Source organism: Sphaeramia orbicularis, chromosome 14 (genome assembly GCF_902148855.1).
Source record: "Sphaeramia orbicularis chromosome 14, fSphaOr1.1, whole genome shotgun sequence".
NCBI lineage: Eukaryota > Metazoa > Chordata > Actinopteri > Kurtiformes > Apogonidae > Sphaeramia > Sphaeramia orbicularis.
In genome coordinates this window covers 7,370,760-7,398,509 of record NC_043970.1, presented here as the reverse complement: position 1 = coordinate 7,398,509, position 27,750 = coordinate 7,370,760, and the positions used below count along the sequence as shown (strand labels likewise).

Sequence of the window (27,750 nt, the reverse complement as noted above, 5' to 3'; positions counted from 1 at the left end):
GGAGATGGAGGAGTCATTCAGAGAAAACAAGCACAACAATATGACTAAGCACCTCTAAACTCTCTGGCATCAGGGGAGTGCTCATTTGGAATATTATAAATGACAGTTAAAAATTCATGAACACTGCAAATTGCATTGAGTATGAAGAGAAAAAAAAACTCCTAATTGTCTTAAGTAACACACAGAAGTATGGCTAGGTGATCAAATGATTCTGAAAGGGAATTGGACAGGAAATTTATGTCAGTAATGAAGATCATCCTACTACAGGGTGTCCGATAAGTCTCCATACATAGGAAAAATAAACGTTTCTTGACATAAACCATTTTTATTTATACAATATACTCTATATGACTGCCATTTTGTCGGGAACACATTTCAATGCGTGTCCTCCACTGCTGAAGAACTATAAAGAAGAAATATAAAGAAATACATGTTAGAAGCATATGTATTATGTCTCCTATGTATGGAGACTTATGGGACGCCCTGTATTGTTGACCTAACACCCCATCAAGGAGCAGAAATAAATGCACAAATGGATATGAAGTCATTTATGGACAAGATGTGTCTCTCTTGATACATTACAGACTCTAAATTCAATGTTGCTTTGTAGGACAAAGTATGGACGCCAAAGAAAATTCATAGCGCAGGGCTGATGGCCTGATGCAGTTTTTACAGCAGACAGGCCAGTATGGGCCACAAGAACTCAAAATTAACTAACCTGTTTGGGCCACCACCAATACGGAGAAATTATACCATATCTTGCCAGTGCCACATACAATTACCCCTGTATTTTTTTTTTACCCCCTAAAAATGCTGAACATGCTTCAAACCATCGGGTATGCGAAACCTCATTCTTTTCAATGTAAACATCCAGCAGTCATTCCGTAGGAAAACCTGTTGTACTGAATTTACCCCTGTGCAGATCGTTAATTTCCATAGGTACAGCAGCCGCTTAAGGACCAAAATACATTCAAAATCTTAAGATTTTAAAATGAACATCCCACAAAGCTTCACAGTGGCAGTTTTGGGAGTAATACCTGAAGGTCTGGATAGAAAAGCAGATAAATACCTTTTGAATATATTATTCACCGCTGCCTTAAAGTCTATAACCATCAGCTGGATGAAACCAGAACCTCCCTCATATAATACATGGATTCAAAAAGTTTGGGATATTTACCAGATGGAGCAGATCACACACCTGCTCCGGCTTCAGAAAACCATATTTACTAAAAGATGGGAACCTATGTTACCTTTACTACTGCAATAATATTTACTGGTGTTGCAAGAACACTCCATGTTATCAAAGTGCTGTCAATCTACCTCTGTCGAAGATCTATATCTACAGCCTTTTTTATTTTTATTTATTTATTTATTTATATTTTTTTTGTTTTTTGAAGTAATCATTGCTTGCTATAATTATTATTGCTTTCTTAAATTTCATTATATGTGTCTGTGGAGGTGTATGAGAATATATTTGCAGCTGTGTAGGGGGAAAAGAAATTAATTGAACTGTGTAATTGAATGTGTAATTGTACTGTACTGAAAAAAAAGAGAAAATTTAATAAAAATTAAGTTTAAAAAAAAAAAAAATCTTAAGATGAACTTTTTGTAGAACATGAGGGTCCAGCAGAACTTTTGAAATGAACACTGTCAGGGTGTTACTAGTCTGTCAGACAATGACACAGATGATGATGTGTATTGTACATACTTGTAAATGGTTGTAATGAATACACTATGGGTCGGATCTACTAAGATCCCAATTTACGCGTACTAATTTCCATGCGCAATCTACAATTTTGAGTGTGGGGCTGAACCATGGTTTGTGGGTGATTTACTATGATTGCTTGCACAAATGACAACTGGTGGAAAGTCTTCAAGACCGCTCTATTTAAATTAGGATTTTGCGTGTGCAACTGGTTGTTGTCATGGTGACAATACGCCTGGAAAACTGCTCTGGGATACGCCAGCACTAATGGCAACAGTACGGTGAATGATCTAGATGCATGGAAATGTAACTTTGGAAGAGTTTTGTCAGAGAAGATATTGTATGACTCTTCCTCGTGACTGGCTCCAAATCATCCCCTAAAAGTTCTAAAGTGGCTTTGCTGGGCAGCAGTGTCGGATTTATTTTAGAGGTGGGGGGGCTGTGGGAGTTGCTGAATTGAATGACTGTCAGGTGCACATAATTTTGTCACACTGTAGCCTAATGTCGGTGCGTATTTTTAATCACAATCATCAGATCAACTGGAAAAGTCTCTATTTTTTCTTCCATCATTACAAAAATGTTCACGAGGGTGAAAAATGCATTCTCTGCATCTTGTTTCATCATCTCAATGCCTCCTTGCGACAACAACCACAGCCATGTGTGCGCAATTACGCATTCAAACCGTTTGCGCCTCCCTTTGAGACGTGGTAAATATAGACACAGTTTCTATGAGCAAAATTGATATCAGGTTTGATAAATCACTTTGCTTGTGCTAAATTAATACATTTACATTTTCTCCTCCCAGCACACGCACAATTGCAGGTAAATGCCCCATATTGCATATTTATTGCGTACTAACTAGATGCAGATGCGCTATTTTGCACTTTTGAAACACACAACCCCTAGTGTGCACTGTTAGTAAATCAGTCTGTACATTTTTTTGTATGTGCAATGAGTTTGCACACATTTTTATACACACAAACCTTTCGTAGATCCGGCCTATATGTATAATATGGTTGGCTTGACAAAAACAGGGACATATTTATTTTGTGCCAAGAATTTCATTTGTTAATTTCAGTTGCAGTCAAGGCAAGTCTTTGTGAATCTCTCAGTAAATTGCATTCTTGTATTTAATAGCATGTTAGCAGTTTTCAGTTGTAGTCATTTCTTTGTAATTATGTGCCAAGCAAGCATTGTCAATGGTTATAATCTGCTGAATAATGTTAATGTGATCTCCAATCTTGTTATTTAGCATTGTTACATATTGCAATTGCACAGAAAAAAGGTACACAGACACAATACTACACACAGTGTGGGTTAAGGCAAAACGAGATGTCTATACTAAAGTCACTGTGCAAAAATGTGGTACAAGGTGCATTCCAAGCAGGCACATGCAACCTGAAATTAGAAAAAAGCAGGTTATGAATCATGCATGATATTTATTTAACATAAAAGTGTATAAAAACAACCCATTCACCATGCGAATTACATTCTTTTTTTCATGGTTAATGATGCCGAAATTCACATATACGCACCATCGATGCCGCATCCCCTGTATATGTCCAAACCAAAAATAGTAGGCTTGATATGTGAGCCAATAGCTCATGGATCAGGGCCAGTGACTTTAAAAGTTACTTGCCCTGTTTGGCCAGTGGGTTGAACGGTTAATGTCAATCCCTGTAGCACATTCAAATGCACCTTGTACACCCTGATACCTATTGCTGAACAGCTCCAAAGGTGGTTTCAAATGGGGAGTCTGTATACATTTTTTTTGTTTCCTTTGTTAAACATATTCATGTTAATCCTTTTGGTGCCTGAGTTTGTTTTTTGTTTTTTAACAATTCAATTTTTATATCAAGATTTCAAACAGGTGTCTGTTTCATTCAGTTATGAAGCTTGTCGCAATATTGCGACTTTGGCGCTTAAAGGGTTAATATTCTCAAATTTGACAAATAAATCCTTTTTTAATGTCTTCATTGGAGATACTCTTCAAACTGATTATTGAGTATTATCACATTATTGTGAAAAAATATATATATCAGCAGAGTAGAAATACTGCGATCCAAAAATATGAAGGAAGAAAATAAGCAAATTTGATAAGTTAAGGATGGATATTTTAAACCATTTCACAGAGCAATGACCTAATTATAATATATACTAGCTAGGGAAGCAACAACAAGTCAACTAGTTGACAAATGGTCAACAGCAAAGTTAGTCACTGACTTATTTATCGTCGACAGGTTGTTAGTGGCATCATGCACTTTAGTTTAAGGACAATGTTATTGCTGATTGTAACTGAGTTGTTTGTTGAACAAACTTTGTTAGGCACTGGAATTGTTATACAAAATACACTTTTGTTTAAAGGAAAAAAGTATTTTATTGCTGCTTCCAATATTTGTTGAATATTGACTTTGTTTTACAAACGCTGTTATACATTCTAATTATTCAGCATCAAATGTACTTGTTAAAGGAAAGAGAATGTATTTTATTGCTGCAATAAAAATAAAAAAAGAGCCATTGCTTTTTTTTGCAGTTCATATTCTGACTAGTCCTTACAGTAAACTATGACTAGTCAACTACTGAAATAGTCATTAGTTGCAGCCCTACTCCTAGCATTATGATATAAAATGACAAGCATTTGCAGATACCTATATTTTGTCCATATCACCCATTGACATATAAATATAATGGGATAGTGTGACTTTCTTGCCCTTTGCCCCTGTTGCCATTTCATGTAGTGTTCTCTATAAACACAGTGTACTTATGTCCAGGAAAACAGTTTGCCCTGTATCACTGGGCTGTGGTGTTAATGAATGCTGAATTCACATGAATGTGAAGTCATGATGCATACAGGGGCCATTGTGTAGGATCTGTGCCAGTCTTTCTCTACAGAACCATCTCCACTGTGTCTTTATGTGTGTGGGCAGCTTGCATTTGTTAAGACATATTGTGTGGATGCTCACATGCAAGAGTAAGCCATTAACAATGAGGACAATCTACTGAGCCTCAGCTGAGATCCAAAAAGGAAGCAGCAGAGCTAAAGAGGTTAACAGTGAATGCATGTTCAGCCTGAGGAAAAATAAATGAGATGAATGAGGAGTGAATGCATCACCCTTAGACATAATTAATTGCAAGTATTTGAGCTGAGTGCATTTTTTTTAGCAAAATGATAATGTTTATAGGCCCTAATCATTTCATCGTATGCCCTTCACCACTGGTTAATGTCACCCAGGTGACGAATGAGCATCACCTGTTTATCTTGACTGGACCTAATTTCTATTGTCATCTCTCCTTTTCAATGCATCAGTAATATGCTTGACAGAATTGCATCAAATCTGGTCTTGGAAAATTCTGTTCGGAATGACTTGGAGACAAACTGAAATGTAGTTTGAATTTATGTTATCCATTGTAGAAAGCTAATAAACGACTATTATTGGGTTTACAGTATACTAGTAACATAAAATGAACAGAAAAAAACCCAGGGAATTGGCAATCATTTGTAGAGCTGAGGAAAAAATTACATCACTTTATAAAGATTTTGGTGGTTCCATTGTATCCTATATTATAAAAGGGAAGTGGACTCTGTGTGTCTCGGGCCTCACACAAAATCAGGGAAGAGCTGACTGCTGCAGTTTGCCGTACTTATGTATTTTTGGTTAGAGACTAGCGAAAACGGCAAGTTGAGAAAACCAATCTTTTGGGAGATATTTGTAATTTTGGAATACAATGGCCTCCCAATGGCCAATCGCATTGCTATGCCCAGAATCACCGAATCATCATTTTAAGTGGGTTACCTAACAACAGAGTAATAGGGCCACATTGTCACAATGTCAAATTTCATGTGCAGAAAGAGACATGCCAGCTGAGAGGTTATTCAACTGAAAATACCAGTGGAATTTACCAAGAAAGTAAAGGAATGAATTGTATCAGAGGATCTGGAAACTGTGGTTCCCCACGGATCAACGCACTAGTATGAACATATTTTTCTATTGACTGAGTCTACAGATTTGTGGCTTATTATATCGTCAGCAACATTCAAATTTCACCAAAATGTGTGTTTTACGGTTAGATTTGATCTAATTCTGGCGGTTGCCCACTAATTATATCAAGATAATTTCTGTCTCTGCTATGGTTCAGGGAACTATGAAAATTTCAGCAATCTGTCATCTAATCTAGTATGACTACAAATCATCTAACTCTTCATTATGGTGACAGTCCTACCTCTAGAGCGAGCGCGGTCTTGTCATAGGCATTGGGCACCCTCTTCTGAATGGCCCGGGCATACACAGGCCCGTTTTGGAGGTTTGGAAGCTGTGTGTTGACCACAGGCTGAGCATACTGCCCTGGGTCTCCCAGAGGATTGGGTTGGGGGGCCCCTGTTACATCTGTGCTGCCCGCTACACCTCCAACAGCCACACCCTGCCCACTCGCCACAGGGGTGGTGTCCACACCTGCAATGGTAGGCGATGCAGGCCGGTACTTCTCCACATAGGGCACTGGGATCATCCCAGCCCGACCCTCCTGGTTTGCAGCATTCCACCACTGCTCCTCTGGTTTCTCCAGCACTCGTAGGATATCTCCCTTTCGGAAGGGGAGGTCCTCCTCATCGTTGCCAGGGAAGTCAAAGAGTGCCCTGACAAACTCTGCCTCCTCGGGCTGCTGAGGTATACCGGCTACAGAGCAGCTGACAAATCCTGTGTGTTTGGCCTTACTTATAGGTTCTATCAGTGTTGTGGTGTCTAGGTAGTGGATCTTATAGAACTCCAGTAGAGCTGGCAGTGCCTCAAACTCCTGATCCCCAATTCGAAACCAAGGAGATGCTAAACCTGCAAAACAAAGGCAAGAATGAGTTTAGCAAACAGAAACGGGCAAAAAAAATCTCAAATGCAAGAGCAGACACATTGAGACATGTCACAGATCTGGCAGCAAACACCAACTTCAGACACACAAAGGTTGTCTCAGAACAAGATGCAAATCCCTGGTAGGATTTGGCAGTGCAAAAAATGAAGCAGTAACATTCTCACAGTGGAAAACTGACACTCATCCCTGTCAACCTCTGCACAAAATTCTACACATGCTTCACATCTGGAACTAGGGATGTACCAATCCATATTTTGAGCTCCGGTACTAATCCAATACCAGGACTGCTGATATCTGCCAATTCCGATACTGACAGATCTGATACTTTTGTTAAATTTACTTTTATTACACATAATGTGAAAGAAACTGGGGATTAATTAAAGCCTCAGTCACAAATGCCGTTAAGAATGGCTGCAAACACCATGCAAATGATTTATGGACCATTTCGTACAACCTTCTGAAGGTGGCCTTATACGAATGGAGCATTCATAGACTGTTCCTAAGTTAGTAGCCAGGTGAGTGATCTTGTCCAAGATTTTCCACGAACATACTATGAAACCCCCTTTCACAGGGCGCCCTAACGAATGCCTTATGAACAACCGAAGAACGCACAATGTTCGTGGATCAGGAGGCCTATCCAGGCCCACATGTTCCTGCACTGGCTGCAAGTAGATCATAAGAACACATTACATTGTTATTAGGGGTTCCTTACGACATTCACACAAACGAATGTACAGAGATTCGCACGGCTTTCTTAAGGTGGACATAAGGTGTTTCTATAGGTGGTAGTGCGTCATTCATGTGGCGCTGGTGCCGATTTTAGAGGGGATTGAATACAAACTGTTAAGACAGAGTGAATGACTGGACTCAAACGCACAGTGCTGAAGGGAATAAAGTGTTTTATTAACAGAAAAATAATCTTAAAGAAACAACACCTGCCAAGAGATAATGCACAGTCCACAGGAATGAGGATCAGGGTGAGAGAATGTGCATGATGGGCAGTTAGTGTTTCTAAAATTCACTTCCCTCTATTATTCTTGTGTATCTTTGTTTTATTCTTATACCTTCCACTTCAAACTTCTTCATTTGATGTGTAATTATGACTCCTAATTTCTAACAGTACAGGTCAGTTTTCCTGCATTTTAAAGGATATCATCAGATTATCGTTATCGGAAAATAAAAATTAAAAAAAAAATAATCTAAATATTTTTTTTGCCCATATCGCCCACCCCAAGAAGGCGCAGTACCACACTGAATGACAGGAAATGAAGTCAAAAACAGGAACGCTGCATTTACGATTCTGACAACTTGAGATGTTTTTACCTGGCCAATTTGGTACCTACAGTTGAGGAAGAGTCCCATCTCCACATTAAATATCTTAGTAAGTTGATAGGACCAATATTTTCAGAGATATTAGTCATTTTGGAATACAATTGCCTTATAATCATGGAAGCGCAGCACCACATTGCATGACAGGAAATGAAATTAAAAACAGGAATGCTGCATTTACAATTCTGACAAATTCAGACATTTTTACCTGGCCAATCTGGTACCTACAGTTGAGGAATAGTCCCATTTCCATATTAAATATCTCAGCAAGTTGATAAGACCAATATTTTCGGAGATATTACCGTTCTTTCCGGGCTATAAGCCACACCTGACTATAAGCCGCTCCTGACAATAAGCCACAGGTGTTCACGTTGTAACATGAGATATTTGCACAGAAAGATGGTAAACAGAAAGATTTTTATTTAAATATTTATTTCCATACCTTAACTGCTTTTTTTCAAACAGTGCCTGTAACACGGCAGTAAAATGGCAGTAACACGGCTGGTTAAAAAACCCAGAAAAGTCATTGATCACTGTCTTCATCTTCCTTCTGTGCATTGAAACCACTGAAGTCGTCTTCTTCAGTGTCGGAGTTGAACAGCCTCAGAAATGCTCCATCACACACCTTCTCAGTCTCTCTTCCGTTGCTGCTCTCAATGGCACTTAAATGCTGCAGTTCTATTTCCTTCTTGGACAGCCAAATTGATTGCTTTTAAGTTAAAAGCTGCATCATATGCGTTTCTTCGTGTGTTTTCCATGATGAGGGTTTGTGCATGACACACAAAATGATTGTTACGTTAAGCTTAAAACTTCTCCTCTTTGCATCACCTCTTCCACCTGTCTGTCTTGCTTTTGCGCTTCCTGCTAGAGTGCCCCCTGGAGGCCGGTAGCCTGTAAAAATCTATACTCGAGCCGCATCATTGTATAAGCAGCAGGGTTCAAAGTGTGAGAAAAAAGTAGCGGCTTATATTTCGGAAAGTATGGTATTCATTTTGGAATACAATTGCCTTACAATCACAGAAGCGCAGTAGTACGCTGCATGATGGGAAGTTAAGTTAAAAACAGGAACGCTGCACTCCCGTAGTCCCGACACATCGGTATTACATTGGTGCCTGCAGCCTGGGCCACCATTAAGGGAGGATAAACATGACAAATTCACATGCGTATATTCCAGAACCGGCTGTGTGATGACGTCAGGACGTCCCACGTACAAAACAGAGGCAGACTCCCAGTGAAGTTGTTTTATTTTTTAAAATCGATTTTGGGACATTTTAAATGGATTCTGAATCATAGTAAATAAGAATCGCGATTTTGATATGAATCCATTTTTTGTCACACCCCTAACGTTTACCCTAGTGGATGTGAATCATCACCCATAACACACATCAGCGGATGTCAGTCATTTGGTTTTAAGCAAAACCAAAAATACAAAGCAGCTCTCAGCCACTTCCGTTACATAAAGGTAGCTCATGGGGTACATAAATTTGGAGACCACTGATGTAGGTATTATCAAAGGTGCACTGTATGCCAAATTTGTAAGTATATGTAGCATGTACACTTACGCAACAACAACAATAATGGAAAGCTGGGTTGCCTTAACCTGTCATATTTTTAGGTTTATTGCCCCAGGCTCTGCAGGCTTTCTGACTGGATAATTGTTGGTGGGTGGGCCTACTGAACCAAAACAAAAAATGTAAACATAAACAACTTCAAAAATACGCCTGACCCAAAAGCATGCATGGCCGATATACAAATTATATAAATATTAATATATAATAATTATAATATAATATAATTATAATATATAAATATATTTACTTATGTTGGTAAAGCCCATGACTTACTCTTAACATAGCTGGGAATATTTGAATATGCCAGGTAAAATAGGACTTACAAAAGGGAAATGAATCATTGTTAGATAGACAGGTATATATTCTAAAATGTTTGTGTAGTTATTTTGAACATTTGATGTCTTAAAAATTATAGTGTAAACTGTGTCTCTTATTACATGTTTAAGGGCCCCCATTTATAAGCTGAGGACTGCTTCTGGGGTGTTCTATTACAAAATGTATTTTGTCGATCAATTATTGATTTTAATAACTGTAATAATTTGTAATAAATTCGTAAAACAAAATAAATAAACAAATATTGCAGAAGCAATAAAATACTTTTTTCCCTTTAACAAGACTGCATTTTGAGTATAACAATTCCAGTGCCTAACAAAGTTTGTTAAACAAACAACTAAATACTCAAGACTTGCAATCAGCAATAAAATCAACATTTTTCCACAGACAAAAGTGCATGACGTCACTAACAGCCTCTCGACTACTAAATTAGTAGTCGAGAGGCCGTTAGTGATGTCATTTTGCCTTTGACTAATTGTCAACTAATTGTTACTGCCCTACTCTTGTTGTATGGCCAAGTCATAAAGTAAGTATGTCATTTATCATAAAAACACCAAAAGTCTCAATATCAACAGTTGAGATAAAGTAGACTGTAGTGCTGCCACGAACAACTAATTTTCTAAAGAGTAATCTTTCGACTATTTTTTCGATTAGTCTACTAATCTATAGGACTTTTTTTTTTTAATCAAGTGTTTGTTATTTTATTGTGTCCATTTTATTTTGAATACAGCTCAAGGGCCAAAACATAAAATCTCACCTGTACCATGGCAAATGTAAACAATATAAATAACTTAAATATTACCAAACAAAAAATTACAAAGTGAGATGTTTTCCATACTAAAAAAAAAATACAGTAAATTGAGCAAAGTTGTTCAAGCAAAGGACTAGCTATATCAAATAAAACAAAATCTTAATACAATAGGCCCTTAAACTTTCCAGTGAGTATTTGCTTAACAGCGCAAATACAGTGTTTCCTGTGGAATTGATCTCTTGGTGTGGCGGTGTGTGTGTGGGGGGGTTTGTACTATGCTGTTGCTGTTGCCTTTAGCATCGGATAGCTTGTAAGTTCAAAATGGTGCAGCCTCCCAGATATCTCACGATATGACATATGTCCTCATTCCTAATTTGTACTCACAGCACGGACCGCGGAAGTAAAAGTGAAAGTGAAACTTAACACTCATTTACCTGTCCCCTACCTCCTGAATCTTCGCAAACTTTCATTTGAGGGGGCAGGATGTTTGAATGATGTAGGCACGGACCGGGGGTGGGGCTGAAACTTATAAGAAGGGGTCTCTCTCTCTCTCCTCTTTTTGGTGCAGCCATACAGCTGCAGGCGCCAATTGCAGCATTGATTCCCCAAGGTGCCGCAGCCAAAAATACATTGGCAGTCAATAGTAACATGATGTGATGACTAAAGAAATTTTCGTGGTCGATTACGTCAACTACGTTGACTAATCGCAGCAGCACTAGTAGACTCTGATCTACACTGATTTTAAAGACTAAGTTAAGTCTACTGTGCTGAAATCTGGCTCATGATGTTTCCAGTGAACTAAGTCAAATTTATAAAACTATATTTCACAAAAAAAAAAAAATCCTGTTTAGATTGTGCCACCAAATACATGTTTGATTCTTTTACAATAGTAAAAGAATCTTTCAAGTCAAGAAAGTCACAGTTTGTGGTAAAGTCTGCGGAGTAACATCTAATTTTAATACTTTAGGGGCTGGCCAAGAGAAGGTTACCATCTAGATCTGTATTTATATATACATATTTATATATATATATATATATATATATATATATATATATATATATATATATATATATATATATATACATACTGATCTCAGAAGTTGTGATACTGGTAAAACTAGAACACTATATTAATAAAAGGACTCATATTTTCCTGCAGAAATGGAGGAAGCCACTGAAACTTTTAGGAGTGCAGTATAATTTGGACTTAAATACATAACATGATGGATATCACGTTTTGTTTTGCTTTCTCTGCTTGTCTTCCTTTTCACTTTAATTGTAAATAAATAACATTCTTGATTCACACGTTTTGTTTTACTATATGATATGAGCTATTGTGCAAACATTATGTACTACCTCAGTGTGCTAGTGATGTTACACAAGCATATATTACATAAACCAGTCTTGTAGCATCGTTGTAATTTTAATTTTACCAACTTTTTTTGTTTGTTTAGTGTATGTGGTAAAACTTGGACAAACAAATGTTTTGCTTTTTTTTTTTTTTTTTTTTTTTAAATACTTAGATGGCATTTTATTCATCATAAATTTGTGTTTGCATTCTTTGTCCGTCAGTGCAATTCAAAGCATAACTTTGATCCTCTTCTATTGGACCTATATTGTATTTATGATAAGTTGTAAGGTCAATTTAAAAACATTTTGCTACTTGTTTTACAGTGGTTACAAATATCTAATAAACTGAAATAAATATAGGTTAAAATGTATTAAATTAGTTTATTAAGGTATTTGACTTTGTAGATATTATAATACGCCATGTATATACTAATAAATATGCTGAATAAAAAATTGAAACTTGTAATTATTCTCCCTTGTCCATGCATTACCATAATGGCTGTGTCCATCCTTTACCAAAACACTTAGCAAACCTCTTGCTATATTATACCTTTATATATTGAAAAAATACAAACTGTTTATTGTTTTGCAAAATGGACACCCTAGAGGACCAACAGTAAAGATTTTAAAGATTTATGAAAATTGGAACTGCACTTTACGGCAGGTTTTATGAAGTAGTCAAAAACAGATGTTAATTTTCTGTCCATCCGTTACCAAGGTTTAGGGTAAATGTCCCTATTAAGCCCACGTACCATATAAGCAGTGACGTGCAGTCAGAGGAGGCAGGGGAGGCAGAGCCTCCCTTGTCAATCTTGAAAAGAAAAAAAACTTGACTATAAAATATAATAAATGTTGATAGTTGTCAGCTAGTATGTCCTATAAACTCATTTTCCGTTCGAATCCAATATTGTTATTATTATTTTTTTTTTTTTTTGTCAATTAGAATAGCAGAATTTCCGCATGCTCCGTTCAAATACAGGGAGGAGGCAGCGCTGTGCTCTGCCTCCAGGAGAACTGTCTCCTCCCCTCATGAACTCTGCTGGTACGCTATGAAAATATTGTGTCGCTGTCCCTCTGTGTATCACAGTTAAAATGCTTTCAAACACTCTGATTATATGCTCTATCCTTCCATAATCTGCATAACGTATGGAATGTATTTCTGTAATGTGTTTAGGCTCGCAGATTAATCATAAAACCGCTTTGAAAAAGTCGCTAGGGGAGGCAAACAGTACCCCTGCCTCATGATAGATGGCGCCAGTGAGTCCACAGATTCATGCGCTTATAATCTTCTTCGTTCTTTTTTATACACTTTAATACACCACATCAAAAATGGAGGATTACATTTCTGAGCTGAGAAAATTCTCAAATCTGGATTTTCATTCAAAGCAAGAAGTGATAAGAAAAGGAAGACCAATGCCGGAGCTGAAAGGTTTGCTTCAGACTTCTACACGTAGCATTACCCGGTCTTTTCAAACGGAGTGGTACACCCGAAAAAACTGGCTATGTGGGTGTCCGAGGAGAAATCGCCTTTTCTGCTTTCCATGTCTCCTGTTTTCATCGAGTGACAATGTCTGGACTCAAAATGGATATGGTGACATGAAGAATTTGCCTCGAAGCCTCGGCAGACACGAACTATCATCCTGTGAAGACGGTTACCGGACGTTAGTCTGGGGTTGTCTGTCTTCTATGTTTGTCTGTCACTTCCTGTTTTATTTTGTTAAGTTTTCCTCATGTGTCTTGTCTGTTGTCTTTACTTCCCTTCCTGTTTGGTGTTCACCTTTACCCTGATTTCCTGACTCCGCCCTAATTTGTTCCACCTGTGTCTCGTTGTCTTCCCTCCCTTTTGTGTATTTATACCCTGCCTTTTCCCCTGATCAGACGCCAGTTCGTTTTCTCTTGTAGATTACTTACCAGCGTTCTGATCCTGTTTGTCCGTTTGCCTTACCGTGTTCGACCTGTTTTTTGTCATCCTGTTTGCCTGTCTTTTGCCTGCTCCCTGTCGGTTTTTGTCAGCCTCCATCTGCCTTCCTGGTTTTTTGACGCCTTCGCCTGATTATTCGGTACGTGAGTTTGCCTTTTCCCTATGTCCTGTCGCCTGTCTGTTTGCCTCCCTGTGCATGACCTGTTTCCGTCCCTGACCTCCCTCTGCTTTCCCCTAGTCGGTGATCCGGCATTAAATCCGGTGCCGAACCGTGGGTTCGCGTCCGAAACCCGGAGGACGGTTCAGACGAGGACTTCCTTGCCCACTGTCCTCAAGATCCTGTTCATTATCATTATCATCCTAATTGTATTCAATAAACCCTGTAAACTTTTACATCCGTCTCTGCGTTCTGCATTTGGGTTCTGGGTCTGTGCTGAAAGCATTACAGTACGAACTGGCCAGAAAATGAACCCAGCAGAACTTAATCAGGTCCGGGAAGCAATACAATCCCAGGGACAGAGACTAGGGGGACATGATCAAGCCCTCCATACCCTGCTGGATAAGATGAATCAGCTGACAACTCAGGTCTCGCTGCTCACCAGTACCCAGGCTGCGGCCACGGCCGCCTCAGGCGAATCCAGGGTTACCAATCCCCCGACGAGAGGTTCGGATGAGCCTAACATCCCTCCTCCCTCTAAGTACACAGGTAACCCTGACACTTGTCGTAATTTTTTCACTCAGCTTCAACTCATTTTTGACTCTCAACCCACTCGTTTTTCTAAAGACTCTGTCAAGATTGCTTACGTAGCTAGTCTGTTGGAAGGCCCTCCCCTGAGCTACTTTAATGCTCTATTTGAACAAAGCTCCCCGGCCGTTCAGTCTTTTTCTGGTCTGATGGCTGAGCTAAAAAGGGTTTATGATCACCCAGTTAGAAACCAACTAGCCAGTCACGAGCTATTGAGGCTGAGACAGGGAGACAGGCCTATCAGGCAGTATGTTAGTGATTTTCGGTCCCTAGAGGTAGAATCTGGCTGGAACAATCAGGCCTTGATTGCTGCCTTCCTAGGCGGCTTATGCCGCGTAGTGGGCCGAGAGATGGCGCTCCGTCAACAGCTCCATTCTCTGGATGACGTCATCGCCGAGGCGATCCGGGTCGCTGACCAGGAGTCAGTTTGGCGGGAAGACGGATCTGAGAATCACCCATCCGCTTCGTCTGGTACTGTGGTCGCTCGAGAGACTTTTCATTTCCCGGTTAAAGAGACTGGTAGACCGCCTAAGGAGGAACCCATGCAGCTGGGGCGTACCCATTTATCCTCTGAAGAACGACGACGACGCCTGACCGAGGGTCTCTGTTTATACTGTGGTAAGGAGGGCCACAGAGTCGCCAACTGCCCTACGAAGCCTGAGGGCAAGTCAGGTGAGGGGTCCCTGTTAAGCAGGACTGTATGTTTATCCTCTTCATCTCGTCAGTTTCCACTGGTTCTTCTCTGTTCTGATTCTGTGTCTCTGCAGCTTCCCGTTCTGATCGATTCCGGGTCAGACGCGAATTTAATGGACAGTAGCCTGGCCAAGAGGCTGAACCTGGAACTGGTCCCAGTACAGCGTCCGTTGGAGGCCCGGGCCCTGGATGACCATGTTATCTGTCGTGTGACTCATCGTACCCAACCTGTCAACATACAGTTTCCGGATGGGCACACAGAGAATCTCAGTTTTCATGTGTATAAGTCTGATTCACAGCCCCTTATTTTGGGGTTTCCCTGGCTTCAACTACATGACCCTCATATTGACTGGACCACGGGGGAGGTCCAGTCTTGGGGTAAGGGATGTGAGACCCATTGTTTGAGTGTGAATTCTTTTGTGACTTTATCTGAGGCTCCACAGATTGCTGTGGCACCGGTCTACCTCCCTAAGAATAGTGAAGAGGAGTTTCCAGCCTTAGAGAAAGTTCCTCCTTGTTACCATGATCTTAAGGAGGTTTTCAGTAAATCTAAGGCCACGTCCCTTCCTCCACATCGGCCGTATGACTGTGCCATTGAACTGCGCCCTGGCACTTCTCCCCCTAAGGGGAGATTGTATTCCCTATCGGGACCTGAAACTACGGCTATGAGGAAGTATATAGACGAGTCGCTGGCGGCCGGCCTTATTAGACCCTCCTCGTCCCCTGCGGGGGCTGGTTTCTTTTTTGTCGACAAGAAAGATAAGTCACTCAGACCATGTATTGATTATCGAGGATTAAATGACATTACTGTGCGTAACAGATATCCTTTACCTCTAATGTCTTCTGCTTTTGAACTGCTGCATGGGGCTAAGATTTTCACTAAATTGGATCTCCGTAATGCCTATCATTTGGTGAGGATTAGAGAGGGGGATGAGTGGAAGACAGCCTTTAACACCCCTAGCGGCCACTACGAGTATCTCGTAATGCCTTTTGGTCTTACTAATGCCCCTGCTGTGTTTCAAGCTCTGGTGAATGACGTGCTCAGAGACATGTTGAACGTTTTTGTTTTTGTGTATCTGGACGACATTCTAATTTTCTCCCCAGACAAAGAGTCTCATGTGCAGCACGTTCGTCAGGTCCTACAGAGGCTCCTCGAGAATCAGCTGTTTGTCAAAGCGGAGAAGTGTGAGTTTCACCGTCCGACTGTTTCGTTCCTGGGTTTCATCGTCTCCGAGGGAAGGGTTCAAATGGACCCTGAGAAGGTTAGTGCTGTCAAGGATTGGCCCACGCCTTCGTCTCGGAAGGACGTTCAGCGATTTTTAGGGTTTGCTAACTTCTACAGAAAGTTTATCCGGGGGTTCAGCAGAGTGGCTGCCCCCCTGCATAGTCTCACTTCTCCCAAGTCTGTGTTTAGATGGAGCGTGGAGGCGAATAGGGCTTTTAACGCCCTTAAAGGAGCCTTCTCCTCGGCTCCCATCCTGTCTGTGCCGGATCCGTCCCTGCAGTTCGTGGTGGAGGTCGATGCATCTGATCTGGGGCTGGGGGCGGTAATCTCCCAGCGTTCTCTGAAGGACAATAAGCTCCACCCGTGCGCCTTTCTGTCCAGAAGACTCTCTCAGGCAGAGAGGAACTATGACATCGGCAATCGAGAACTGTTAGCCATCAAGGTGGCCTTGGAGGAGTGGCGACACTGGTTGGAGGGGACGGAGGTTCCGTTCCTGATCTGGACCGACCACAAGAACCTCGAATACCTAAGGTCAGCTAAACGTCTCAATTCCCGTCAGGCTAGATGGGCCCTATTCTTTACTCGTTTCAACTTCACCCTGTCCTACCATCCCGGATCTAAGAATGGCAAACCGGATGCTCTGTCTAGGGTTTTTCACACCGATAACTCTGTTGATGTCCCTGAAACCATTTTACCGGGCTCATGTTTTGTGGGGGCTTTTCTGTGGGACATAGAAAGAACTGTTGCTAATGAACTGGTTAATTATGCTGTCCCGGATGGTGTTCCGCCAGACCGGCTGTTTGTTCCCCCTAACCTTCGTTCCCAGGTGATTAGTTGGGCCCATACCACCAAGATGGCCTGTCACCCCGGGGTGAAGAGGACCCTGTTCATCATTAAACAGCGGTTTTGGTGGAGAGGAATGGATAAGGAGGTGACAGAGTATGTGGCTGCCTGTCCCGTTTGCGCCTCCTGTAAGTCGTCAAGCAGATCTCCGTCCGGACTCTTGCGCCCGCTTCCGACCCCTAAGAGGCCCTGGTCGGATATTGCCCTGGATTTTGTGACTGGCCTTCCCCCTTCTGACGGTAACACTGCTGTATTGACTGTGGTGGATAGGTTTTCTAAGATGGTTCACTTCATCCCTATGCCTAAGTTGCCTTCTGCGAAAGAGACTGCTGAGGCGCTGTTGAAACATGTGTGTCGGTTACATGGTTTTCCTAAAGACATTGTCTCGGACAGAGGTCCGCAGTTTATTGCTAGATTTTGGCGTGCCTTCTGCTCCCTGATTGGGGCCTCTGTCAGTCTCTCTTCTGGTTTCCACCCACAGACTAATGGACAGACGGAGCGTTTGAACCAGGTGTTGGAGGTGGGGCTTCGGGTTTTGGCTTCGCAGAACCCCGCCTCTTGGTGTCGTCAGCTGTTGTGGGTGGAGTATGCTCACAACTCACTACCCTGTGCTTCGTCTGGGCTGTCCCCGTTTCATGTGGTGTACGGCTATCAACCACCTCTGTTCCCTTCCTTGGAAAGGGAGGTTAGTGTCCCTTCAGCGCTGGCGCTGATCCGGAGATGTAAGAGGACGTGGTTCCGGGCCAGGCAGGCCCTGTTAAAGGCTTCTGCATGGTACAAGTCGGCTGCTGATCGTCATAGGACTCCAGCTCCAATCTACCATCCTGACCAGCGGGTGTGGTTGTCCACGAAGCACCTCCCCCTGAGAGTGGAGAGCCGCAAGCTGGCACCCAGGTTCGTTGGTCCTTTCCCTATTTCTAAAGTGATTAATCCTGTCTCTGTTCGTTTGAAACTACCAAGGTCTATGAGAATTCACCCTACCTTTCATGTGAGCCAAGTGAAGCCGGCCAAGGAGAGCCGTTTGGTTCCACCCGCCCAACCTCCGCCGCCCCCCCGCCTCATCGATGGAGACCCGGCCTACTCTGTCCGTCGCCTTATGGCAGCTCGTCGCCGTGGGAGTGGTTTTCAATACCTCGTGGACTGGGAGGGGTATGGACCTGAGGAACGATCCTGGGTGCCGGCCTCCTTCATCTTGGATCCAGACCTGATTCGGGACTTCCATAGACGTCATCCTGATGCCCCTGGTCCGTCTGGTGCCGTCCCTAGAGGGGGGGGTACTGTGAAGCCGGTTACCGGACGTTAGTCTGGGGTTGTCTGTCTTCTATGTTTGTCTGTCACTTCCTGTTTTATTTTGTTAAGTTTTCCTCATGTGTCTTGTCTGTTGTCTTTACTTCCCTTCCTGTTTGGTGTTCACCTTTACCCTGATTTCCTGACTCCGCCCTAATTTGTTCCACCTGTGTCTCGTTGTCTTCCCTCCCTTTTGTGTATTTATACCCTGCCTTTTCCCCTGATCAGACGCCAGTTCGTTTTCTCTTGTAGATTACTTACCAGCGTTCTGATCCTGTTTGTCCGTTTGCCTTACCGTGTTCGACCTGTTTTTTGTCATCCTGTTAGCCTGTCTTTTGCCTGCTCCCTGTCGGTTTTTGTCAGCCTCCATCTGCCTTCCTGGTTTTTTGACGCCTTCGCCTGATTATTCGGTACGTGAGTTTGCCTTTTCCCTATGTCCTGTCGCCTGTCTGTTTGCCTCCCTGTGCATGACCTGTTTCCGTCCCTGACCTCCCTCTGCTTTCCCCTAGTCGGTGATCCGGCATTAAATCCGGTGCCGAACCGTGGGTTCGCGTCCGAAACCCGGAGGACGGTTCAGACGAGGACTTCCTTGCCCGCTGTCCTCAAGATCCTGTTCATTATCATTATCATCCTAATTGTATTCAATAAACCCTGTAAACTTTTACATCCGTCTCTGCGTTCTGCATTTGGGTTCTGGGTCTGTGCTGAAAGCATTACACATCCACTCACATTCAAAGCCAGATAGCTTTGAAAACTTTTGGGGTTTCCAGGATAGACTTGGCCTGGATGAACAGCGGAGACTCAACATTAGCGTACACAATGCAAAGGTAAAAGAAAATAGAGAGATTTTAAAAGACCTCATCAATGCAACCTGTTTCCTTGCTAAACAACAGCTGTCATTTCGTGGTAATGATGAGAGTGCAGGCTCTGCTAATCGTGGCAACTACGTTGAACTATTGTATGCTTTTGCTGAGAAAGACGAAAGGCTAGCTAGACATTTAGAGACATCCACTGTGTTTTCTGGCTTGTCAAATAGAATACAAAACGATCTAATTGAAGCAGTCGGTGATGTCATCAGAAATGATATTAAAAAAGAGGTTAACGCAGCCTCGTTTGTTGCAGTAGAAGTAGACGAGACAACCGATGTCACAAACAAGGCTCAGATCTCTGTCATTTTGCGCTATGTAGCCAAAACAGAAGCGGCTTGTGAAGTGAAGGAGGCGTTTTTTGGGTTTTGATGATGTTAGTGCAGACAGACGAGCCCCTGCTATTTCGAGTTATGTTATAGGTGTGTTGGAGAAATACACCTGTGTTGAAAAGCTTGTAGCTAAGACGTATGATGGGGCTTCTGTAATGGCATCAGACCTTAATGGGGTGCAGGCTAAAATTAAAGAAAAGGTGCCCAAGGCCATGTTCACCCACTGTTACGCGCACAAATTGAACCTTGTACTAATACAATCGGCAAAGTGCATACCTGCATGTCGAGTCTTTTTCAAAACAGCTGAGGGATTAGGGGCGTTTTTTAGCAAGTCCACAAAGCGCACCCACTTAATGGATGAGGTGGTAAAGCGGCGTTTACCCAGAGCAGCACCCACACGTTGGAGCTCTAACTCCAGGCTGGTTCAGACAATAAGCATGTACCAAAATGATCTTCGTGCTTTATTCCACATTATGTTGGGAAATCCTGACAACTGGGATAATGAAACTCTGATGATGGCAACAGGATATGATCGGTGGCTGTCAAAAGCATCAACATGCTTTTTACTTATGACATATGAGGACATTTTTAGTGAAACAGATGCACTTTTTAGAGTGCTACAAAACAAAGTGTTGGATATCCAATACTGTTGTGCGCGCATTGGCGACACACTTCAAGTTCTAGAACGCAAAAGACTGGAGTTTAACAGTTTTTATGACCGATTTGCGCAGAAATGCAGCGTCCTTGGCCTGGCAGACACAGGGCATACAGAGTCAGTCAGAGATGAAAGGAAGCAAGAGTTTTTTAACATTCTTGATAACATCAGTGATCAGATGAAGGCTAGGTTTAATCATTTTGGTGAGCTAGCTTTCCTTGGTTTAGTGGATTGCACAAAATTTAGTGAAATGTCACAACATTTTGATGACACGAAACTGCAGAGCCTGTCAAAATATGCAAGGTTTTTTGACTTTGTGAGACTAAAGGCAGATCTCATCAGACTGTATAGCTCACAAACAGTGAGAAATAAATGCAAGTCCCCTGGACAGCTTCTCAGCTTTTTGGCCCAGAACGACCTCATCCAGACTGTTCCCGAGGCCACTAAGTTACTTCAGTTAGTGCTCACAGTACCAGTGACAACAGCATCTGTAGAGAGGTCATTCTCAGCATTGAAAAAATCAAATCATACAGTCGGAACAGGACTGATCAAGGACGACTTTCATCCCTTGCGATGATCTCCATTGAGTCGGAGAGACTTTTAAAACTGAAGAACAACAAGGAGGACTTCTACAAAAAAGTCACAGACATTTTTGTCCAGAAGGATCGGCGCATGGATTTCATGTACAAATAAAGGTAAGACCATAAACTTTTTTTATTTTTAGTTTGAAATGGCTCTTTTTGAAGGTTTCCTGTTGAGTTCCTGCCAGTCTACCTATGCTGACTTGATGCAGAGCCCATATACCCAGGCCATTCCTTTTGCCCACTCTCTCTATTCCAGTTTCTCAGGCCACCATGTATTTGTAGATCTGACCCTGAAAGAGTAAGTGCCTCCCCAGCCATGAACCCCACTGCACGTCACTGCATATAAGCCCACTTGTGGCTTCTAAGTCAAATTTAAAAAAAGCTACATCACCATTTTTGCTGGTTTACGTTTCTTCTAATGAAGCTGCTTGTTACATAAATCGTACTTTTTACTGTATGCCAATCCGATTTGTCAATATTGAGTTATCAAAGCATATGTGTGACATGTGCCTGCTACTCTCAGGAGAAGTTGGAAAAAAACTTCAGTGGTTTAGGTGCCCTCAGAAAAAAACATTTTTTCACCATTTCTACTCCAGTTTTGGTAAGTACTCAATTGCTATCAAAATTTAAGAGATTAGTGCTTTGAATAAAACATATGTTAGAATACTAGTTGAATTACAAATACTTTTTCTACTGAAGTTAAAATATGCATATTAGTATGACAGCAAACAGCCCACATGAGGCATCAATACAGAGGCTCCATAACAATGTTCATTGCAATGACATAAAGCATGATAACCATGTGTAATTTATATTTTTGCATGCAGAATATAATATTATACTGTTAAATATACATAATTATCATCTATTTATCTTTATTATTAATAAATTAACATTTTTATCAAGTCAGTTTAAAGGGGACATGAGCAAAAAACTCTGACCATTTAGGATGGATGTAAATGAGTATAACTAATTACTTTGGTGTGTGATCAGCTGATACGTTTCATGTTATGTTACTGCAGCCTACACAGATTTATTTCATGTAGTTGTTTTTTTAATTTTATATGTGCAGAATAAAATATTCTGACTTCTAACCAGAAATTCACCGATGCTCCCTTTAAGCCCACCTGCTCCCATTAAACCCACTTTAAAGTGTTTCAAAAGAGATTTTCTCCCTTTTGACTTTTGAACCATTTTCCTCTCTCACTTTGACCTCACCTAATCAATCAGCTCTATAATTCAGATAATTAATACCCATATTTAAATATCAGTGATGTTGCATTGATCCATTCATTCTGGATAGGCCTACATTCTATCCTAACTTTGGCAAAAATTGAAAATCTGCACAAAAAAGGATGAAAAGTCGAGCCGATACCACTCGACTACGTGGTATCGGCTCGACTTGACTTGACTCGACTCGACTCGACTCGACCTTTTTGCGTTTCCATTACGAAAAAGGGCCTGGAATCTCGTACCCGACACTAGTTTTTTGGTATCATCTCCGCCGAGGTTCCAGGACTGGGGACCAGATACTAAAACGTGATGTGTAAACACTGCAGACCACCGATTGGTCTGAGAGTCATCTCTGTGACCCGCCGTTTTACAAAAAACAGATGCGGAAGTTTACAGTAAATATAGCGGTAGGTTAATCCACATGATGACAGCCCGCAAAACTACACCATGGTTTGTCGAGGAGGTTCAGACGTAAAAATTCAGCATGAGCTTGATGAGACAACACGCAACGAGCAAGTTTATCAGCAACTCTCTGAGCACACGATGCGGAAGTAACGCGCCACATCACTATGATGTCCAGGTACTCTAAAGTCAGTAGTATCCTGTAATGGAAACGGTCTCCAGGAATAGGACCTGGTACCTGAGTCAAGTAGAGCTGAGCAGAGTCAAGCTGGTTCTGCGCAGTGGAAATGCGGCAAAAGACTCGTTACTGTAAGGGGTAATATTTGATTTAATATTTCTTTAATGTTGCTCCACAATGATTTTGTTTGTTTTTAACTGCTTTTCATTCATTCATTCATCTTCTGACCCTGATTTATCATGGGGGGGTACAGGAGCCTGTCCCAGCTACTGTGTTCTTATAACATTTTAAAAATTAATTAAAGCAGTTTGGTTAATTGGAAATACTAAAATTGACTCTTATTATTTTTAAAACATTAATACTGAACATGGAAACTGTTTTTCTTCCAGTCCTTAGGTCTTCAGAAATCTGTATAAAAACATCTGCACTTTCAACCAGCGGGCTGGACCAGAAATTTAGGCCAGTTGTAAAAGCCAACAGTACAATGTAGGATAGAGATACAGACAAAATGACAACACATATTGAACAATGAAGTATTAAAGAATCATTTCCAATATGATTTTGATTTTGGTCATGAATAGTTTTCTTTCTACATTCCAAAGAAGACATGTTGTAAGTTTACCTTTTTCTGTGTTGATACCATAGTAAAATGGTTGATCAGGCCTGTTTCAAAGGCCATTTACAGGCCAGAGGAGAGGAGTATAGAGAAAATGAAAATACCTACTGAGAGCTGCGAGATTAAATATTTTAATAGAACAAGTTTAGATTGTTAGGATTTTAAAATACATATATTTATTTATCAACAAATCATGAAGTGGGCTTATTTGGAACAACCATAGGCTTAATGGGTACATTAAGTACCCATTAAGCCCATGCCAGACTTTCGACATATTTTGATAAACAATAAAAACATAAAAAATTGGTATAAATTAATTATTGATACTTCAAATGAGAGGTTAAACTATTATTTCACCTCAAATGTTCTCACTTAAATTGGGGTGGTATATATTAAAAATGTCTGAAAAGCAGATTGGGTGGGCTTAATAGGGACATTTACCCTAACTATTTTTTAGCCAGAAAATTAGGTCAAAACATACTTTTCAACCACACATCTAAAAGTGCTCATTATTCCCTGCAAAATGAGGTATCATTCATCTTTCTGCCATAAATAGACAAAATAGACAAAAAACAAAAATGTAGTAAGGCTGTCCATCCGTTACCACTTGGCCAGCCCCTTTCAGTATTTCATCGCATTCTTAGAGTGAGGCAAAAAAGTAATAAAAGACAGGATAATCACAAGTCTGGTCATGTTGAAGCTGCAGAGACACCTTCAGCAACTCTGAATAGAATGCAGAAAGAGAGTCTTGTCTCTTGCCATTGACTATAACATATTTTTTCTGAAATAAGGTCCCATGGAGCACAACTGGAAGAGCTGGGACTTCACCTCTCTATTTCAGGTTAACATGTTTTCTGAGCTGTATACGGAATCATACAACTCATTTGTGATGAAAGGCATCAAGGCTTGTTACTATGCAAAATCAAAATATATGTTAAAAAAAAATCTGCATTCTGTGGGTAATAACAGCTGATCTCCCCACTTCCTGGCTGATAATCTTTTGGAGCTTTACCACCCATTTCATGATGTGGAGTTGTACGACTAGTATTGTCTTGGTAGGACCCCTCAAATCAGAGGTGTGGAGCCCACCTTCCCCTCAGTCAGATTCTAACAAACCTCATTCATTTTCAAAGGGGTCGAACTGCGGCCGTTATATCAGTCTATTTGGAAACAGTTGACTCAAAGGACGAAGGTGATTTTGCCTCGTAAGACTGCTGGGTTAATTTGTTTGTTTATTGTAATCTGACATAACATTAAAACACCACATTGTCGCAACAGCATGGGCTGCAGATTTACTCTTTTGGTCTGTGCAATCTGGTGGGTTGTAGAGCACATCAGGGCATCAGTTCCCAGTGGGACAGGTTTGTAGGATGGCAAGAAAACGTGTTCATGTAAACAGATATTAAAGGAGTGATATTTTGCTTTTTTTTTTTAAATGGAATTATGCATTTTAAAACATTTCCCTGTGGTCTACATAAACTGTAAATTCTAAGCTTGGGTCTGAATTCTTCATTTATTAAATTCCACAGGCCCATCTTCAACCCTATTTCTGAGTAATGACACCAGAAAGGCCGTTTTGAGCGTTGGCCCTTTAAATGCACATGAGCCACTTCATGCCCCATAATTTTCCTGAATCAAAGTTTCATTTCCATTATTTTGCTGCCGCTAAACATCGGTTCCACTGTTGTGTTTCACACAGACATTTTTTGTGATGCACATGATGCCAGGATCAACATAAACAACATGGAGCAAACCCCAGAAGAGACAAGGGACAAAAAGGCAGAAAATGTCTATACACTCACTTTTCTTTATTGAAACCATCACTTACTCCTTTAAACTTTTAAGCTTTCAAACATTCAAAATATTTGTTTTTTTTTTTTTTCCAGTTCTTTGTTAGTTCCATCTTAAGTTGTTAAGTTCATTGGATACAACCATGTTGAAGACTGCAGTGCACATATTGTCTGTAGATGTAATTTGATTGGGTTTTTTTGTTTGTTTGTTTGTTTTATTTTTACATACACTTTAATACTGTTTTTATTGTTTTTATTTCTATATAGAAATTTTTATATATTTTTTTAACTTTTATACTTTTTGTGGTTGTTGTTTCAACTGGCTCTGGAATAAAGGACAAGTCCTTAGACATTTTCACATGTGTCTTTTTCACATTTTTACTATTTTTCGCCAATTAAAATAATCTTTAGACCGATTTGAATCGAAATAAATAATCGATGGATCAATCAAATACAAAAAAATCGATAGCTGCAGCTCTAATTCCTATAGTAAAGTAAACCCAGAAAGTAGAGGAATTGTGCAAGAGCCACAGAAAGGCAAATTGGTGGGGCAGGCCTGTGTATGTGCAACGGAGCAGGATCACAGACATTCCGCAAACGCCAATATGACCAGTCATCCAGAGGTTGTGACAGCCTAGATTTCCCCGACTCCATTCAGCGCCTGTAGCAGCCCAGCCGACCCCCTACCGCTGGGTGCCGAGGCCCCCTCACGATATTGCCCAGACATGTGAAAACCACCACCTCCACCCGTAACAGAACTCTAAGACGGTTTAAGAAGTTTCCTCTGACGGGTTGTTGCTGTTAGCTTCCAACAAGGTCCGTGAAGTTAACATCATATACAAAATATTAATTTTATCTGTACCGTACAGACCAACAAAACCAAGCTACAACTCTGTTCTATATAGCTTTAAGAGGCACGTATAGATTAACCAACAAAGAATAAAGCATATCTTTCGGTCAAGAACCTGTAAACTGTTCTGAGGTTAGCTCGGCAGTTAGCTAAGCTTAGCCAGCTTAGCGTTACACTTCCAGAAAACATTGTGGTGGGCTGTAAAGGGTAAACGTTTTCATTAATATTCACGTTGTCTAATAAAGCCTATTACATTCCTTCCCATGACACAGACAACAACAAGCCATATAATAAAACCTGGTAACTTTTCTCAAGAACACGTCAAGTTTGACTGCATAGTTTGAGTTTCATGTTAACATTCCGTTCAGTGAAGTGAAGAGGGTTTAAGGGCAAAATTCAAGCGATGAAAAACAGTAATAACCATAAGTAGTCTAGCAGTTATATGACTGTTTTGCTGAAAAACTAGATTCCCACCTACGCTAACTGCGTGATCAAGGGTGGGTAAGTGTACGTTACCTGAGCCAGTTTGCCGGTTGTTACTGATGCTGTTGATTATGTAATGGGACACTTTGGAGTTCTCTGAAACGGACAGCACGTAGTCACCAGGGCTGGTAATAGAGTCTCTGACCAGGAAAACACCATGTCTCTGTCCCTGTAGGAGAGAAACGGCTTCATGACGGCTTAGCCTTCCCCAGTACCAGCTAGCTCGGTCTTCGGCATCAAAATTACCGGCCATGGCTGTAAAATCCTGCCCGAGGCTTGAGGCCTTTCCCCGTCGCCTCTCCCTATCCGCAACTCATACAAAAAAACTTTGTCTCACTACCTCTGTCCGTACGGTGTAATAACACGATTTAAGAAAATTCCTGCAGTGAAATTAAGACGTTTAGAATGACGGAATCACTGTTCCACCACAGAAGCATATCAAACTGCTTTAACGTTAAATGATACAACAAAAATGAATATATATATAATAATCATAATAATAATAATAACAATATAAATAAAGCAATGTGCAACAAGAACCTCCTGGACTGAAATGGCGGATGTAGGGAAAAGTTGACCTCATCTACCGGAAGGGATCCCTGGTCAGTGGGAAGAGCTGCATTCATGTCCCTTCAAAATATTGTTGATACAAGGGTTTTGACTCTGCTTTCTCATACTACTCCATTATTTTATACTATGTTACGGCGGTGTATTAGAGTCACATAATGAAATTAAAACACTTGTCACTACGAGAATAAAGTCGTAATATTTATAGAGTAAAGCCATAATATTCTGAGAATAAAGTCGTAGTTAAAAAAAATATGTAATTTAACGACAATAATATCATATTTTTATGAGATTAATGCTGCGTTCCAGGCAATCCTTAACTCGTGTTTTTCCAACCTTCTACCCGTGAAAATGCACTGGAATGGCAGTCAAATCCGCGACTTCCCACCTGTGAACTCGTGCTAGATAGCTGTCATACAACCATCTTTATGAAGCAGCTGAGACCCCAAAGATACTTCAAATAATTGATTTTTTTTTTTCTCGAAAGCCTCTGGATTAAAACTGAACTGAAATAAATGCCTATTCATCAGTGTGTCTTAACCGAGGCATATAACATTCCTTTAAAAACAACTATCAAATAT

General features: G+C 40.8%; 1 protein-coding gene across 1 annotated transcript in view; it reads right to left on the bottom strand.

Annotated features, from left to right (window-relative positions):
• The window catches only part of LOC115432827 (adapter molecule crk-like), a 32,908-nt gene extending 5,722 nt beyond the window's left edge, over nt 1-27,186 (bottom strand). Inside the window, exons 1-2 of the mRNA XM_030153838.1 lie at nt 26,636-27,186; nt 5,927-6,531 (exon numbers count right to left, since the gene is read on the bottom strand). Coding sequence (XP_030009698.1) covers nt 5,927-6,531; nt 26,636-26,855 — 825 coding nt within the window. The 5' untranslated portion in view covers nt 26,856-27,186. The remainder of the gene's footprint in view (nt 1-5,926; nt 6,532-26,635) is intronic.
• Between the last annotated feature and the right edge of the window lie 564 nt (nt 27,187-27,750).